Source organism: Bacillus rossius, chromosome 1, assembly GCF_032445375.1.
Source record: "Bacillus rossius redtenbacheri isolate Brsri chromosome 1, Brsri_v3, whole genome shotgun sequence".
Taxonomy (NCBI): domain Eukaryota; kingdom Metazoa; phylum Arthropoda; class Insecta; order Phasmatodea; family Bacillidae; genus Bacillus; species Bacillus rossius.
In genome coordinates this window covers 344,913,297-344,929,418 of record NC_086330.1, presented here as the reverse complement: position 1 = coordinate 344,929,418, position 16,122 = coordinate 344,913,297, and the positions used below count along the sequence as shown (strand labels likewise).

General features: G+C 34.5%; 2 protein-coding genes across 5 annotated transcripts in view; one reads left to right on the top strand and one right to left on the bottom strand.

Moving 5' to 3' along the window:
• LOC134528159 (probable nuclear hormone receptor HR3) overlaps positions 1-16,122 on the bottom strand; it is a 428,545-nt gene that overhangs the window by 205,044 nt on the left and 207,379 nt on the right. The window lies entirely within an intron of this gene.
• LOC134528160 (uncharacterized) lies at positions 938-9,450 on the top strand. 4 transcript variants are annotated; one of them, XM_063361513.1, is made up of 6 exons: positions 938-2,013; positions 2,543-2,685; positions 4,858-5,112; positions 5,191-5,256; positions 5,332-5,462; positions 8,263-9,450. In XM_063361513.1, exons 1-6 carry the CDS (start codon positions 1,790-1,792, stop codon positions 8,374-8,376), a joined length of 933 nt encoding a protein of 310 aa, XP_063217583.1. In that variant the 5' UTR covers positions 938-1,789; the 3' UTR covers positions 8,377-9,450. The 4 variants fall into 4 exon arrangements, with proteins under 4 accessions (XP_063217583.1, XP_063217582.1, XP_063217581.1 ...); XM_063361512.1 differs by having other exon boundaries at positions 5,191-5,462; XM_063361511.1 differs by having other exon boundaries at positions 4,858-5,256.

Below are 16,122 nucleotides of genomic sequence, written 5' to 3'. Positions count from 1 at the left end.
CGCGCTAGCGATTGTTCACTAGTACTTAATTGGTGGCCGTCTGCAAGAGTAACCATTGTCCTAATTAGACCGGCCATTCAGGGCGCGTTTGCTATGATTGGTGTGCTAACAATAGAGATGTATGTATGTACCTGAAATTATCCCAGCCAACCACGAAACACAGACAATTCTACAAAGTCTTAACACACAGCTGGTCTGAAAATCTTGCCGCGAAAATTACATGGCCCTAATGATAAGTGTTGTATTTATTGTATGTTATCTTCCCAGATAGACCAATGAGCCAGGGAAAACAGGAAGGAGAAGATTGCATGAACCCTGATAGTAAAAATCAAAGTTGACAGGGCGCGCTCCCGCTTAGAATAGGTACCTGCTCATTAGTATAGACCGGAAATATTCACGGATTCATTTAGAGACAGAATAAATTTTAAATACATATAACTCTAAGCTTGACTGTTCATTGGACGACTCTGGTCTAATGAGAAACCATTAAAGAAGAGTCAAACTAGTTGAGACGAATCATAAGTCAGCGTTATTTCGCGGGTATACACAGTTAGAAATCACAGTGAATTTATGGACTTTTCAACGAAGTATTTAACTCAAACGAAGAGTTCGTAATTTCAAATAACCGAATCTTCAAACAACGCCGTATTTCGACTTCCGATTTTCAAACAAAGGTAAACACACACACATTGACAAAATAAGTGTATTCTTACGGTACACTTAAAATTGTTTTTTATTGAATTTATTAGTATACCAAGAATATTCTTTTGCATTCACGATAAAAGTAATTGAACACAATTGTCCGTAAATGTACGAAAGTCGTAAATTTACGAAGATATTTGGATGATTGGCAGCCAGCGTGCTTCTTAAATTGGAGTGTGATAATTTCTAAAACTGCAGTGGAATGTGTAGTGTATCCTGAAGGCCATCGCGACCACTCATTGATACTGCCGCCGAGACGCAGGGGCACAAGGGCCGTCGAAGGGCTCCGGGCGCTTTGCTGCGGCCCTTCGGCTTTAAAAGGGTCTCCATGGCGACGGGACGGCAGCCCGCGCGCCCTCGAACAGCTGCGAGGCGACGCTTCCGCGTTGCTTAAAGGCGAGCGACCGCGGCGCCAGGACCGCTGGCCCGGCGCTGGCGAGGAAGTCAGGTCAGGGCGTATAGTCCATCCACGGTAACCTCCTACTTTTTTAAACGAACCTTTGAAAAAACACACCAGGATGCAGCATGTTTGGTTCGTTTGCAAAAATACTTTCCATCATATGCATATTAAACATGCATTAACACTAAATTACCGTATAATGATGTTAAATAAAATTTTACAAAAAAAGTAACTATCTATGTACAATATTATTAATATTAATGATCTCGCATGTGTGTAAATGAAACAGTGAGAGAAGTGGTGTGTTGGCAATGATTAGAACGAAATAGTTCCATAGCCAAAATATATATTTTTTGACTTTCCGCGTGTATTTAAGAATTTGTTTGGGTATTTGTTAAGTTTGAACATTTTTTTAAATCTCTGGTGAAATAAAAACGTTATGTTAACGGTAAAAAAATATTACGTGCCGAAACCGTGGTCGCGCATTAATAATGTTAATAGTCACTTGTTTGTTTTCTCTTTCAGCCGCTTTCAGCAGCTCTTTAAGCAGTCTGCAGACTGTACGCCATTTTGCAGTGTGTTTTAATATATTACTGACCGTGAAATAACGTACAGTTTGTGTTTCAGGATTTTGTGTTAATATTGTGTATTTTAACTTTGTTATATTATTTATTATCTACTATTGTAATGATGGAATTTGTTATCGTTTTGATATTTTGTGTGGTTCTTGTGATTGCTGTAATGGTAATTGGTTCCGGGATGGGGAAAGCTACTTCGTCGCAGCGTCAGATGGACATCATTAACGTCGCTCAGAACTTATATCTTTTAATTAGGAAAGGCGACTTGAAGAAATGTGACGTTACGCAGACGACCGCGTTTCTTCTCAACATCGCAAAGTCAACTGTTCTCAAGTAAGTAGGCTTTTTTCGTTTTCATGCACGTAAAAAAAATATCGACTGTGTCCTAAGTATTGTCGGCCTGTGTTTTAACTCACGAGGTTTTTTGTGTTTTATTTCCAATTTATATTTTTTGGTGTGAGACAACACCGCCATGTGGCGTCTCTGTTGAAAACTTAACCTAAAATCATATTAGGCCTACTCAGGTCCTAACAATAACAATATAGGCACTTTCAAGTATTTTTATGGGTGTGATACACGTTTGTTTATAACGATGTTTATAAACTTTATGATAGGTTTAACTATAACATAAGGGAGTGATTTTATAATTTGCATTTAATTAGTTTTTCATCTGTTTGGGAGATCACAAAATAAATAAAAAAACACTTCATTAATTTCGTGGACAAAGTCTGTCATGTTTCCATTTAGTGACCACAAAGCAAATATTTGTGACAAAATGCCATATTTGGAACACTGCCTAACTGCGTATTGTGAACGGGTCCCCGGAAAAGTGTTATGACAAATGTTTTTTTTTTTTGGTTAGGTACTACAAGAAAGACATTGAAGAAGTTTCAACACCAGGAAAAAAGAGGAAAAAAAGGCCACAGGAAGGAAAGTCACTTGACACAGTCGACGATTTCACAGTAAATGCAATCAGGAATGCAATTTACAGGATGTACGCTGAAGGTAAAAATTTGATACTGAAGAGTAGTTTCGATATCACTGGGGTAGGCCCTACTTAATTGTATTCATTTCATATATCCATATGCAGATTGACCGGTTCAGTTTTTTTCCCGATATCATCTGTCCTTTAAAAATACTTAACATTTTTGGGTGGTTTGTTAGGTTTCTTTATTGATATGGTATTGATATATAGAATATTGTGCAACATATTAAATACGTACACGTCCTTTTAAGGTTAGGTTAAAGATAGAAAGAAAATTGTTACATTCTAAAACTACAAGTAATGTTTATATCGTTATACACAGTATACATATTAAATAACCTCAACTTTTATGATGTATCAGAAGGTTAAATAATGACTATTTCCAGTATCAATAATATCCAGTTGTGCGCTTTAGCAGTAATTGGTTACAAATTAGTGAGTTGTGGTCTAAGCAAGCATGGTTATTAAAAAAAAATTGGGATACTTAATTGGCTAAATTGTACTGTGTGGCAGGGTCCAGTACAATATATATTCTATTGCAAAATAGTGTCATGCCCCGCCTAACCCTTTAGAAAATATAGGGGTATTGTTATTTTATAAACAATAGTCCTACTTCATTGTAATGAAGTATCATATGAAAACACAACTTAGCCAGACAAACTGTGTGTTAGTGTATGAAGTAACAGAAAATTATAAAACAGTAAAAGTTTAGTATCGCGTATCCGATTCGATACATTGATCCTGATCGCATGATCCTGCAAATATTGATCCTGTGATTGATGATGCTTGCTTTTCTAATTTATTACGTTTAAAAATCCTGTACAAAACCAAAAATAAAAACCTGTGATGTAGTAATGAGTTATGATTTAAAGTTGAATAATAATGAAAATATATATGTTTTATTAAACTTATGATAATTATTCTTGCTATACCACAATATTTTATTATGTTCAGGATCTTTGATCTGAATAAATGAAAAAAAACATGCACCACACGATCAATAGGATGTACAGGTTCATGCATAAAGATCTAGGGATCACATGGGATACACGATACAAAACATTTACCTACAACACAGTGTAGAGCTTGTAACTTATTGATTGCTAAATTGAATGCTGAAATACTAATGGGTAAATATTTACTTGGGCGGTATTTCCGAAAAAAAATGTTAAAAATCCGAAAATACCTTTATTTTATGCTCTTCAACTTCCTCTTTTCATTAAAAGTGGCGGAGGTAAGAAATTCCAAATACTTTAGAAGATATCGAATTTTTAAATTTCATCATATGTAGTTGAGCGGTATTTGCGAAAATAAATGTTAAAAATCCGAAAATACCTTTATCATATGCTCTTCAACTTCCTCTTTTCATTAAAAGCGGCGGAGATAAGAAATTCCAAATACTTTAGGAGATATCAAATTTTTTAATTTAATATTTTAAAACTAAAATGGTCGATTAAGTCAGGTCAGTTACATTATAAATACTTTCAAACTAAGGTGATATTAAAAATAATGTGAATTAATTTTAATTATTCTTTAGTTTTAAATTATTTATAATGTAACTGACCTTACCTAACAAACCCGTAACAAAGGATGTACAGTAACAACTCACGTAAATTTTTTTGTTACTTATTACTTGCGCAACAATATCAAAATAACAAATAAGACTTTAAAATTAGAAACGTTAAAAACTCACCTAAGTTGGAGGCGGTAATTAAACACTGTTTTAAACAATAATTGAACTAAATAATCACGTATTAGTTCATTTGAATTCTGGCCTATCACGAACAAAAACGTGACATCATTATCCAATAAAAAAAATAGATACTCGTACGTAAACAAGAAACAATGGTGCACGCACGCCACAGGAATGCGCTGGTTTTGTGCTGAAATTTAAAAATTCGATATCTCCTAAAGTATTTGGAATTTCTAATCTCCGCCGATTTTAATGAAAAGAGGAAGTTGAAGAGCATAAAATAAAGGTATTTTCGTATTTTTAACATTTTTTTTCGGAAATACCGCCCAAGTAAATATTTACCATTAATTTAAAAGTATTTTTGAAATGTAAGTTTATTAAAACTATTTAATAAATGTAAATTGTGCACTTAAATTATCTTCTACGGGGTTGTGGTTTCGCTTAGTTTTGTGTACCTCTGTTATTTCATGTATTGTTAATGTATGCAATAAATTTACAGGTTTGAATGTTACAGTCGACACCATTTTGAAAGAAATCAGGGAAAGACAAATAGATTATTATGGTGGAAGATCAAGTCTTCATAAATTGTTAAAGAAGATGGGATTTTCATGGAAAACTGTTGATGGACGAAAAGCTTTGATAGAGAATGAAAACATAGTATTGCAGCGAATAGATTTCTTGAGAAAGTATAAAGAAGAAAAAGAAAGAGGTGCCAATTTCATATTTGTTGATGAAACATGGATTTTCCAGAGAGGCAAGGCATTAATTTATTTGAAAATTTGTTCTGTGGTCCAATACAAAGTATTTCATTTCCATTTCATATATTTTTCAGGAACTGTATCAAAGTCATGGCAGGACAAGAGTCTACAATCTGCGAAGAGACGTACTGTTGGAGATGGTAAAAGGTTTATTGTTGTTAATGCTGGAGGGCGCACTGGCTTTGTGCCAGGAGCAGGATTACTTTTTGTTTCAGGTCAGAAGACTGCAGACTACCATGGCGAGATGAATGGGGAAACTTTCTTGATGTGGTTTGAAGACATGTTGGTGCATCTTGAGGAACCCAGTGTCATCATAATGGACAATGCTTCATATCACAGCACCCAGGTATGTGCAATGGTAAAGCAGTGTCTTTTTATTGCTCAAATTGTAATGTGAAAAATTTACATGTGTTTATTATTGTGTATAAGTACGAATATTCGAGACTAATACATTTTGCCAGCAATAATTGTTATCTTAATAGTATGCCTACACTACATTTTTATAAACTATAATGTTTGAGCTGAAATTGAATACACACACACACAGATATATATATATATATATATATATATATATATATATATATATATATAATGTAATTGAATTACATTGTAGTGCAAACTAATTTAGTAGAGGGTTTGAAATACCAAATAAAATTTTTTTATTGCAAACAGCATTTGAAAATGACATAATTACTTGTTTGGTAAAAGGACCCACTTTATGAATGCTCTGTTGCCCTACTTAATAAATTAAAATAATATTTTCAAAAAAATTTCTAGTCACTAAACTAACATGCTTTGTTAAATTTAGAAATTCATTACGACAATATGCCAAAACACATGTTTGCTTTGCATAAGTACAGTAGAACCCTGTTATAATTTGTTTTTAAGGGGCTACAAGAAAAAAAAACATAAGCAGGAAATTCAATTTAGTACTTTTTAGTGTGGATTTATTGCCAATGGACTCAACAAGCTGCATAAAGATATATTTGATGCTCCAATTTGCTTGTAGCAAGCCAAAAACAATTTTTCTTTAACATCATGGTGCTTCCAGCTTCTATCTGCTTTGTCTTTACTTACACATTGTCTCATTGCTGTAAAATTGTCTCATTTCTGTATAATTGTCATAATTCACGACAGTGTTTACAGTGGAAATGCTTAAGTCCAGTTCTTTTGCCACTTGAACATGTGATTTAAGTGAATACATTTGAAAACACACAGAATGGCTAAAAATTTATGAATTTATTTGTTTTCCAAGGGTGTCAACAGGCAGTTAACTGCTAACATACACATATACATAGACAGTATAGACAAAGGCTTTTAATTTTTTTCGTCTTCTAAAATTTTATGAAGTGAACATTACAAGCACGAAACGCATAATTTGTGAAACATTATATCCAGGAATTAAATACATTGTCCTTATAGGGAAAATATTGGACTTGAAAAATAATACATTATAGGCAGGAAAACTTTATAAGCAGTAAAATTGTAACAGGGTTCTACTGTCATGAATTCTTATCAGCTACTTGAGTATTTAGTTAAATGTTGGCACAACGTAGGTTGAGAAAACACCTACAACGAACTGGACCAAGGCTGCACTGATCGCGTGGCTGGAGAAGAATGGGATAAAACATGAAAATAATTTGTTGAAAGTGGAGCTGCTGAGAATAGCTAAACAAAACAAGCCCCGAATACGGTATATTATTTCGTTTTTTTTTACAGCATTTCTTTAAAAGTGAGATAGTTGCAAAAAATTACGTATACACCTTGTTCTAACACACTTTTCAGATATGAGGTAGACGAGTTGGCTCGTAACTATGGCCACGAAATTCTACGACTCCCACCCTATCACTGCCACTATAATGCAATCGAACTAGTTTGGGCTCAATGTAAACACCATTACAATAGTAACGTGGGGCGGGCCAAGAGATTTGACAATGATGCAGTTGCAGCCATCTGGAAAGAGGCTCTTGATGCTTCCACACCAGAGAGGTATTTTCATGTTGCATGACCAATGGGGTATTCCTTTTGAAGTAGAAATTGTTTTATTTTCCTGTAGAACATTCCTCAAGCTTCAGCAAAACCCTTACCATACATTTTTACATAATACGTAAGTATTGTTGCCTAGCAGCCTGGTCCTACCATTCCTTTTGATAACTTTGTGTGCTAGTGTGTGTATAGTGTGATTATCATTTTGTGTATATTCATATACCAGTAATACAGTTTTAAAACAATTGGTAAAAATAAGTGGTTTGAATTTGTGTAGTTGTCGTTTTGAAAATGTGTTGCATGTATGTGTTTGTGTTCGTGTTTGTGTTTGTGTTTGTAATTTTATTCCCATGTGATTCATACATATCTGTGTAGTTTCTAGATCTAACAGTGGTGACTTATTTGCAAGGTTTTTTTTTTTTTGTAATTGCAGTCCATTTGCAATTGTTTCATTTCCATAAATAGTTTTGTATTTATTAGTAATTGTGATATTACTTTCTGTTATGCTTAATCTTGTGTCAATGACTTTAAAGTTATGGTGGGTTCAGTGCTGTAGGCAGATTTCAATATTCAGATAAAATTTCAACGTAGAGAATTTTGAATATTTTCATCTAGCGAACTTGAATAGGTATTTACACATGTAGTTCTTGCACATTAGTATTTTCAAAAGTTATGTTATTATAGTGAAATACATATACAGTAAATCATCAAAACTATTCAAAAAATTAAATTTTCGCTATATCTCACTGTTTTTGTCTGGGACAAATTTTAACCAAAAACAAACACAAAACTTATGAAATAAATATTTTATCATATGCATTCTAAGCCTTTATTGATAACATATATAATATTTACAGCTTTATTATATCTTGAATAAACCACTATAATTTTTTTTTTCAGATAACATAAAACAAAACATGTTACTTCAAGTATTAAATAATAGCTTTGATAGTTGAGGAAAACACATTAAATGAGTTTTGTTGTGTTTAAAAATACTTTCTTGTGGAGTGAGTTCAAAATTGTATGTAATAAAGAGCATGCCATGCATTGTTTACTATGCCGTTTTGACAGAAACAAACATATTTTGTTATAGAGTGGTTTTTGCTATAAACAGGTCATTTATATAGAGGTTTTACTGTATACATTAATTTTTTTAGATGGGCGAGGTGTGTGGATCACGTGGAGAAGCTAATTCAAGCAGACTGGGAGAGAGAAGTCCACATAGACAGCGGCACCATTCCTCCACTCATCATCCACCTCGGCGAGGATAGTTCAAGTGAAGACAGTGACAGCGAAGAATTTGAGGTTACGACACAGCAAGTAGATGGAGACAGTGAAGTACTGGCAGTTCCTCTTGATGATTTACCCGGGTGTTCTTATTGAGGTCTGTATGTAATAAACACCTGGGCAACTGTAAGTATTGGGGTTTGAAACATTTTTTTTTCTTTTATGCATTCCCATGAAGTATGTTGATTACTGGAACTTTATGTATTAACTTTAGATTACACGTATTATGAAATGAATATTAAATTTCATTTCTGGATTCGTATAGGTGTATGTGAAACATTTTATTTTGTTGTGTGTCTTCATTTTTCAGTGAACTTACTTGGAAAACAAAAAGCCAGTCCCCATCCAGGGCCACAAATAAATAATGCATATAAGTGGTATAGAAATTACTGTCAATTCTTCACCACAATTTTACTGTTCATAAAATTATGATTTTGTCTAATAAGTATACTCAGGAAAATGTATACAACCATATTTTTATTTGTGGCCTTAACCGGCAAAATGGTAGGGGTTTATTAAATAAAAGAAGAAAATTCATTTTTAAATGTTTTCATCTGAATTTGTTAATTTTATTAAACCTTCAATCCTTAGTCTTTTCCAGATTGCTTAGATGGACAGCCATATGTATAATTTACAATACTTTTTTTTTCAGATGCAGAAAACTGTGTTGAACTGTACTAAATGATGATATTTATTGCTTACATAAATGTTGTAAATTTATATATTCTCCTAAAAATTTACTTTAAATTATATGTTATTTCTTTAGCTAACAAACTTATTTTTTAATATTTTTACCATTGGGTATCATAAATAATGTTATGAACATATGCATGTATACTTAGATCATATTCAAATTACTTATATATATATATACATACATACATACACAAACACACACACATTGTTTTGACAGCTGGTGATTGTAAACAAACCATTTGACATTTGTCACATGGCAATGTTTTTGTTTACATACGGCGGAAGGATACATAGTGACATTAAAGTAGATCCGGTGAAAAGCAGGGCTTCAGAAAAGTAGGAGGTTACCGTGGATGGACTATAGCTGTCCAGAGGTTACACAGGGTGAGCCGGAATTACACCGGCAACCCTCGGTGCACGACGTGTGGTCTGAAGTGCAGCCCAAGGCCCTCCTAATTACAGCTGGACAACTGATTTACAGGGGCATGCAGATTTCGCGAAATGATTTCGTGTCTAGCTGAAAGTTAAAACACTATAGCATCTTCTGTGTTTCATGATTGGGTGAGTTCCTCTCAGGTACATATAGATTGTAACAACACTACCAATCACAGTGATTCAGTGTGGAAGTAAACGCGACCTGAGTGGCTCGGTCAAATGCGGCAACGACTTCTCTCGCAGACGGCCGCCAATCACAAGGAAGAAAAAACAGGTGTGGGTGTATCTTGTTGCAGTCTAATAAGTGTTCAGATCTTTTCGCGAAAAATGCCTGCCCCTACTGATTTATGACTAGAGACCGGAAAAATTCGCGGATTCATTTCACGATATCCAAACAACTGTACCTTTATATTGCTTCTGTGATTGGCTTACAAATTATCTGAAGGACTTTGGACCAATGGAATTCCTTGAACCAAAAAAGTATCGAATCGCAAGCGTCCCAGTTGACAGGTGACACGAGTCAATAGCCAATGAGCAGGTGGCATTTGCCCGAGTGTGTAGGGGATTGTGGAGTCAATCCTAGAGGTCAATGAAAGCGCGAATTTTTCCAGTCGCTATTTATGACTAGGCACCGGAAAAATTCGCGGGTTCAATGACCTGCAGGATGAACTCCATAGTTCTCCGTACACTCGGTCAAATGTCACCCACTCATTGGTTTCTGTCTTGTGAGACGTCCCAGCGTAGCAGCCTGTGATTCGATAAAGCTTTGGTTGGGCTTTCCTCATTGGCCCAGAGTCATCCAGGTGAGTTGTGAGCCAATAGCAGAGGCAGCACTGAGGTATAACTATTTGTATTTTAGCCTGTCGCCAAATGAATTCGCGAATTTTTCCGGTCTCTGTTTATGACTAGGGGCAGGCATTTACCGCGAAAAAAAAATCTGAACACCTATTAGACTGCAACAATGTATACCCGCACCAGCTGTTTCTTCCTGGTGATTGGCGGCCGTCTGCGAGAGAAGTCGCTGCCAAACTTGACCGACCCACTCAGGACGCGTTTGATTCCGCACTGAATGACAGTGATTAGTTTGGTAACAGTCGACATTTGCGTGAAACAAACTCACCCGATCACGAAACACAGAAGTTGTGTTTTAACTTTCAGCTAGTCTCGGAATCATTTCGCGAAATATGCATGCCCCTATTTATGACAAATAACGGAGAGAGACATCAACTATGGAACACTTGAGCGTCTGAATAGTGTTAAGTCAAAAAATACGTTTTTAACGACCACCGCAAACCTTATCGCTTTTGTGAAGTAAAATCTTTGATATATCACGTCAGGATAAAAGGAAAAATAATGGCGTCACCACCAATTATTTCAATAAAATCATTTTACGGCAGCGACAAGTTTTGCGTGTATTGTAGAACGTCTTTGACTAAACATTATTCAGACGCTTTTGTTTCCAATCTCTTGTACATTCTTTATTATCAGGGACAAGGAAAATTAGCGGTTTCATTTTGCGAGAAGAGAAAATATAAATATGTATACCTCTTAGCGGCTTCCTCTATTAGCGAAAAGTATATAGGAAATACTCTTAGCAAATGAAAAACACTCAACTAAATAATGACCGAATCACAGGCTACCAAGTTGAAAAGTTTCACCAGTCGGGTGACATTTGCCCGACTATTCATAGGATTGTGGAGTCTATCCTGGAAGTTACTGAAAACGCAAAACTCCCCTTCCTGAATGTGGCTTTTTTTTTGTTACCTTCAGGATGGACAGTCCTCTGTATACTCGGGCAAATGAAGCCATTTGATTGGCTGCTGACTTGCGAGTCGTCTTAACTGTTCTACCTGTAATTCGATACTTCTTTGGTTGAGGGTGTCTGATTGGCGCACAGAGGTCCACATGAACAGTGAGTCAATAGAAAAAGCAACTTAAAGGTGCATGTAATTTGAATTTAAGACTACCGCTAAATGTGTATTTGCAATAAACCAGCTGTTCAGGTCAAATTTCAAAGACGCATGCCAAGACTTGGGAAGCACTTTAGACACTAGTCGTTAGTCTTGTCTCAACTGATTTTTACTTTGAGATGAACCTGCAGTCGAAGTTTGCTTGTCGAATGCTGACTCACCCGGCTGTAGGCTCCGAACCACCTGACTACCCTACACAGAAAAAAATTCTGACTTTTACAAAAGAGTCCTTTGGAAACCGGCTGCCAAGATAGTTTTAATATTACAATTAATATAGGTAGTGTAACTTAATACAACACACGGCTATGGTTATTTATGCATAGGTATATGAAATACGTTTTTTGAGATGGTGAGTTTTCCTTACGAAAATTGGTACTATTTGTATTACAATTGATGTTTCATTGAAACATAATTTTTTTAAACCATGGGAAACATAATCGAATATTCGATGATTGGACTTTATGTGGTTGTTTTATGCTTATTAACGCGCAGTTAATACTGGAAAGACATTCAAAGAACTGTTTACAAATAACTTTTTTAACTATTGGAGTTACTGGGACAACACAAAGCATAAATGACCGAGCAATAATCCGAATCCAGTATTACTGCGAACACTATTTTGTAGTGACACGGTTGTTTTCTTGTAAATGTACAAGTTTACAAATATCTGTAATTTGAAAAAATAGTTCGGTTCCATTACCAAAAAAAAAAAAAAAATTACGGTGTGGGATCTTCACTGAGACTTGGTTATAGGCATTTCGCGTCTCGCATTTCGTAAGCTTCCACTTGGAAGCAAAGGCTATTTATCCGGTTGAGCCAGATGAACGACTTTTCTTGATTATTGAACGTTAAGGTAGTTTTAACGAGAACACAAATAAAATTATGTTCAGTACAATGATGTTTGAAACGAGTTGTAATAAGCTACTCTAGAGAAAGAAAAAAAAACTCGTGTTACTGTTTCAAAAATGTTTTTATTTCACGTTAATCAGTTAACTCTTTTTAAAAAAAATTCATTACGCATTATAAACTAAATTATGAGTTTTTCCGAGTTATAGTTTATGCTTGATCGCAACATGTTTACTGAATGTTCGGAACCTAATATTGACGTATTTAAGACTTCAGCTGTTTTGTTGCTATTAGTTTGAATCATACGCAAATCTAATTAAACCATTAATTATTAATTATTTAATACCACTCCTTGATAAATAATTAGATAGCCTGACCTGTGTTTTACTTTACAAAGGCCAATATTTTCACAGTAATATGGTTTGTTTTCGAAAAGTAGAAAAATAAAATAATATTTATTTTTTAATAATTGTGTGTTCCTCATTTGTTAGTAACTTACTAATAGTAATAAATTATTTTAGGTTAAGTACAGGTAGTGTTGTTTTAAGTTATTTGGCTTTGGTAATGTGTAAGCTCCAAAGCTGACAAAATAACTATATGCACATCAAAAAAATACGTCATGGAAAAATAGGCACGTAATCCCATCGTTTGTCGACGAAATCCATGAAGTATTTTTGTGATGTGCGTTTGGTTTTTTGTAACTTCAGATCTTACAAACTACCAAAGCAAAATAAATAAAACCAACACTACCTGTATTTAACCTCATATAATTGTTTACTACATTAAGTTACTACGAAATAAGGAACAACAATTATAAATAAAGAAATAATTTATTTTTATGCTTTTCAAAAACAAACCATTATATTACTGTGAATATTTGGAGTGACACACAACCGCATTTCAATCCAGAAAGACTCATCGGTTACAGCTTTGATGCTAAACCAACGAAAATTATATACACTGTAAAAAAAGGTTTTCCTTGGAAAACACAGTTGCCAGCGATATCACTATCTGTAAGACAGAGCTTTGTACCATTTGCAAGTTTACATAAATCTGATTTACAGGTTTACAAGTGATATCGTTGGCAACTGAGTTTCCAAGGACTATCCTTATAAAAGTTCTACTTTTTTACAGAGTACAATAAGGTGTTTCCGATGAGGGTAGGTAGTTTAAGTGGCTCTCAGAGAGAAATTCTTGAATATTTGCCGAACCTTATGTTTGATAACCAAATATTTGAGTTAACAAAATAAAAATCTTTTCTTACCATTAAAACGCAGTTTGGATAAAAAAAAGTGTTGTTATATTTAAGTTTAAAGCTAATTCTTTGCTGATGTGTTTAACCACACTCACTAAAAGATGGCATTCTTTTAAAGCTATTTAACAAGTTATTAGCATTAGCCTTTACGCTGCTAACCAAATACCAGGGACAAAATTATATGGTGAATTGCAATAAAACAGAAATAACACCACAAACAAATTTCAAAACACAGCATAACACCGAAATGCAAGTTATAACATGGAATGAAGTAGTATTTAACGAAAACTAATATCAAATGATAACAAGTAATATTTTAATGTTTTAAATTCAAGGAATGTAGTTATTTCAGGACAAAAAAAATTATACTAAAGTTAATGGATCAAAAAAATTATTTGTAATGTGTTTTACTGTGCATATGTTATTGAATAACTTTTAAACCACAAATGATTGGTCATTTATTTTTATTGTTCTGAATTAATCTGTTTTAGACAAATTTATTATTATTATTATTTTGGCGTAAAAATGCAGCACATAAATTTTTCCCGCTATTTTAGTACCGTAAGTACATATTATAAAACGGCTTTTATAAAAATAAATACAATAACGCCGAAATCCTCTGTTTTGAAAAAAACTAAATTGGACTCGAAATAAAACCATGAAATGGTGTCTCTACCAATTTCTATCCAGAGTGACTTCAGCTTGAAAACAGACGCCCACCATACTCTATGCTATGGGTTACACGAACCATCGATAAAGGTTTGTACAAGGATGGGGGGGGGGGACACGCCCGAGGGTAGAAGGGGGGTGGGGGATCAATACGAGGGGCGCCACCGTCGCAGCTCGAGGACAAGGAGAGAAGGGGAGGGGGGGGGTTGTGTCGCCTCTCCCCGCGCCGTCAATGGTTCGAACCCGCTGCGGCCCACCGGCTTCTCATAGAAAGGTAAATGGGGGCCGGAGGGGGTGGTGGGGGGGAGGGGTTTAAAGTAAACCACTTGCAGAACTTCGGGGAGAAAATGCGCAAGAGTAAAAACTGCTCGAGGTATCCCAGCGGAGACATTTTACGAAAATGCATTTAAGGCTCACCCGCTCAACCTTCATCAAAAGTGTCTGATTACGAGTAGCATTAAAGAACCATAGCACTCCTCCATACAAGTTTCGTTTCATGGTTTTGTTTTCAACGTGTATTTTTTGGACAGTATAGGTAACAGGCTAAAAATTGGCGAATTCTAAACACGGTATTTCTAAGAGGCATAGGGAAGTATAAAAATAATTATAAAATTTACAACAATATTCTTGTAGCATTACAAACTATTTCCAAAACAATCTTTTGTAAAAAAAATATATTTTTTTAAATTCTGTTTAGTTAGAACATATGTAAATAATCCTCACAAAATTATTATTGAAAAAATGTTTTTTTTTGTCAATCAGGGTTGTTTATTTTATTATTATATTGCACTATGGACCCTCCTCTGGCATGAATGAGGTCTGCAACATTCCGAGTCCTCTGTCTTTCCGTTTTGAGCTGGATCTTTTCTAGACACGGTGATATTATTATTATTATAATTTTTACCGTCGCAGCCGAGCTCTAGCTTGGAAGATCCTCCTCACGTGTAGCAAATACTATAGAGGGAGAATACAGGACAGCTCGCTCGTTTTCGCGAGAAACCGACGGTGCTGCGCTCTCGCGGCTCGGCGTGATGACAACCCCTAGCTGCCGCGACCACGGCCGCGCCATACGAAAACCTCTCAAACTAAACTCGCTCAAGTACAAAGAGTAACCGTCAGAATTGAAAGGAATTATTATTAAATATTTTTTTTTTTAATTCTATTGCCTTCTAAACGTAATAATTTTCCCTAAGTCAAAATATTTCTTTTAGGAAAACATACTATCGTGAGTATTATTTCTTGCAGGAATGTCAAATTAAAAATGATTAGATTGATTGAGTAACCCACTGAAATCGAAATGTGTGACGAATGCTTCAAAATTTTTGTTAACTTATATTTTAATGTCATAATCAATTGTTTTATAAAAGGTGTAAACGATGAATGTGGGAGAACCCGGAGTAAAGAAAACAAAAAAGCAAAAAAAGGCTTGTACATGTAAATTGTATGGAATATCTAGCATAGCAATGGTTATAAGGTATGATCGGGGAAAATAAATTTCTTGCTACCTATTTATTCAGCTGGATAAAATTTTACAAGCATATTCGTCTCTTGTATATTATTTGCCTTTTTCATTTACAATGGAAGTGAATCTTGTACAACTTGTTCTAGCTCTGGTACCATTGTAATAATGCATTTATTTAAATATTATTATTTTAAAGTAACGAGGTATTAATACATATTTAATATTTATGGTAGCTTAAGATGGTGCAATTGTAAGTTCTAATTTAAGGATATATTGTTTATTTACTGTGTCAAACGCTATGTAGGTACTTCTACATATTTATGTCATACTGAAATTATGTATTTTTTCATCTCCCTTTAATTTTCAATATTATTTAAATGTTTATGTTATTTAATTT

What these genes read in the sequence shown, in the direction of transcription:
- LOC134528160 (XM_063361510.1), top strand. Translation starts at nt 1,790, where the DNA reads ATGATGGAATTTGTTATCGTTTTGATATTTTGTGTGGTTCTTGTGATT. An exon ending in TTACAGGATGTACGCTGAAG is followed by an intron (nt 2,686 to 4,857) that starts GTAAAAATTTGA and finishes ATAAATTTACAG; the next exon opens with GTTTGAATGTTACAGTCGAC. An exon ending in CTTCATATCACAGCACCCAG is followed by an intron (nt 5,463 to 8,262) that starts GTATGTGCAATG and finishes TAATTTTTTTAG; the next exon opens with ATGGGCGAGGTGTGTGGATC.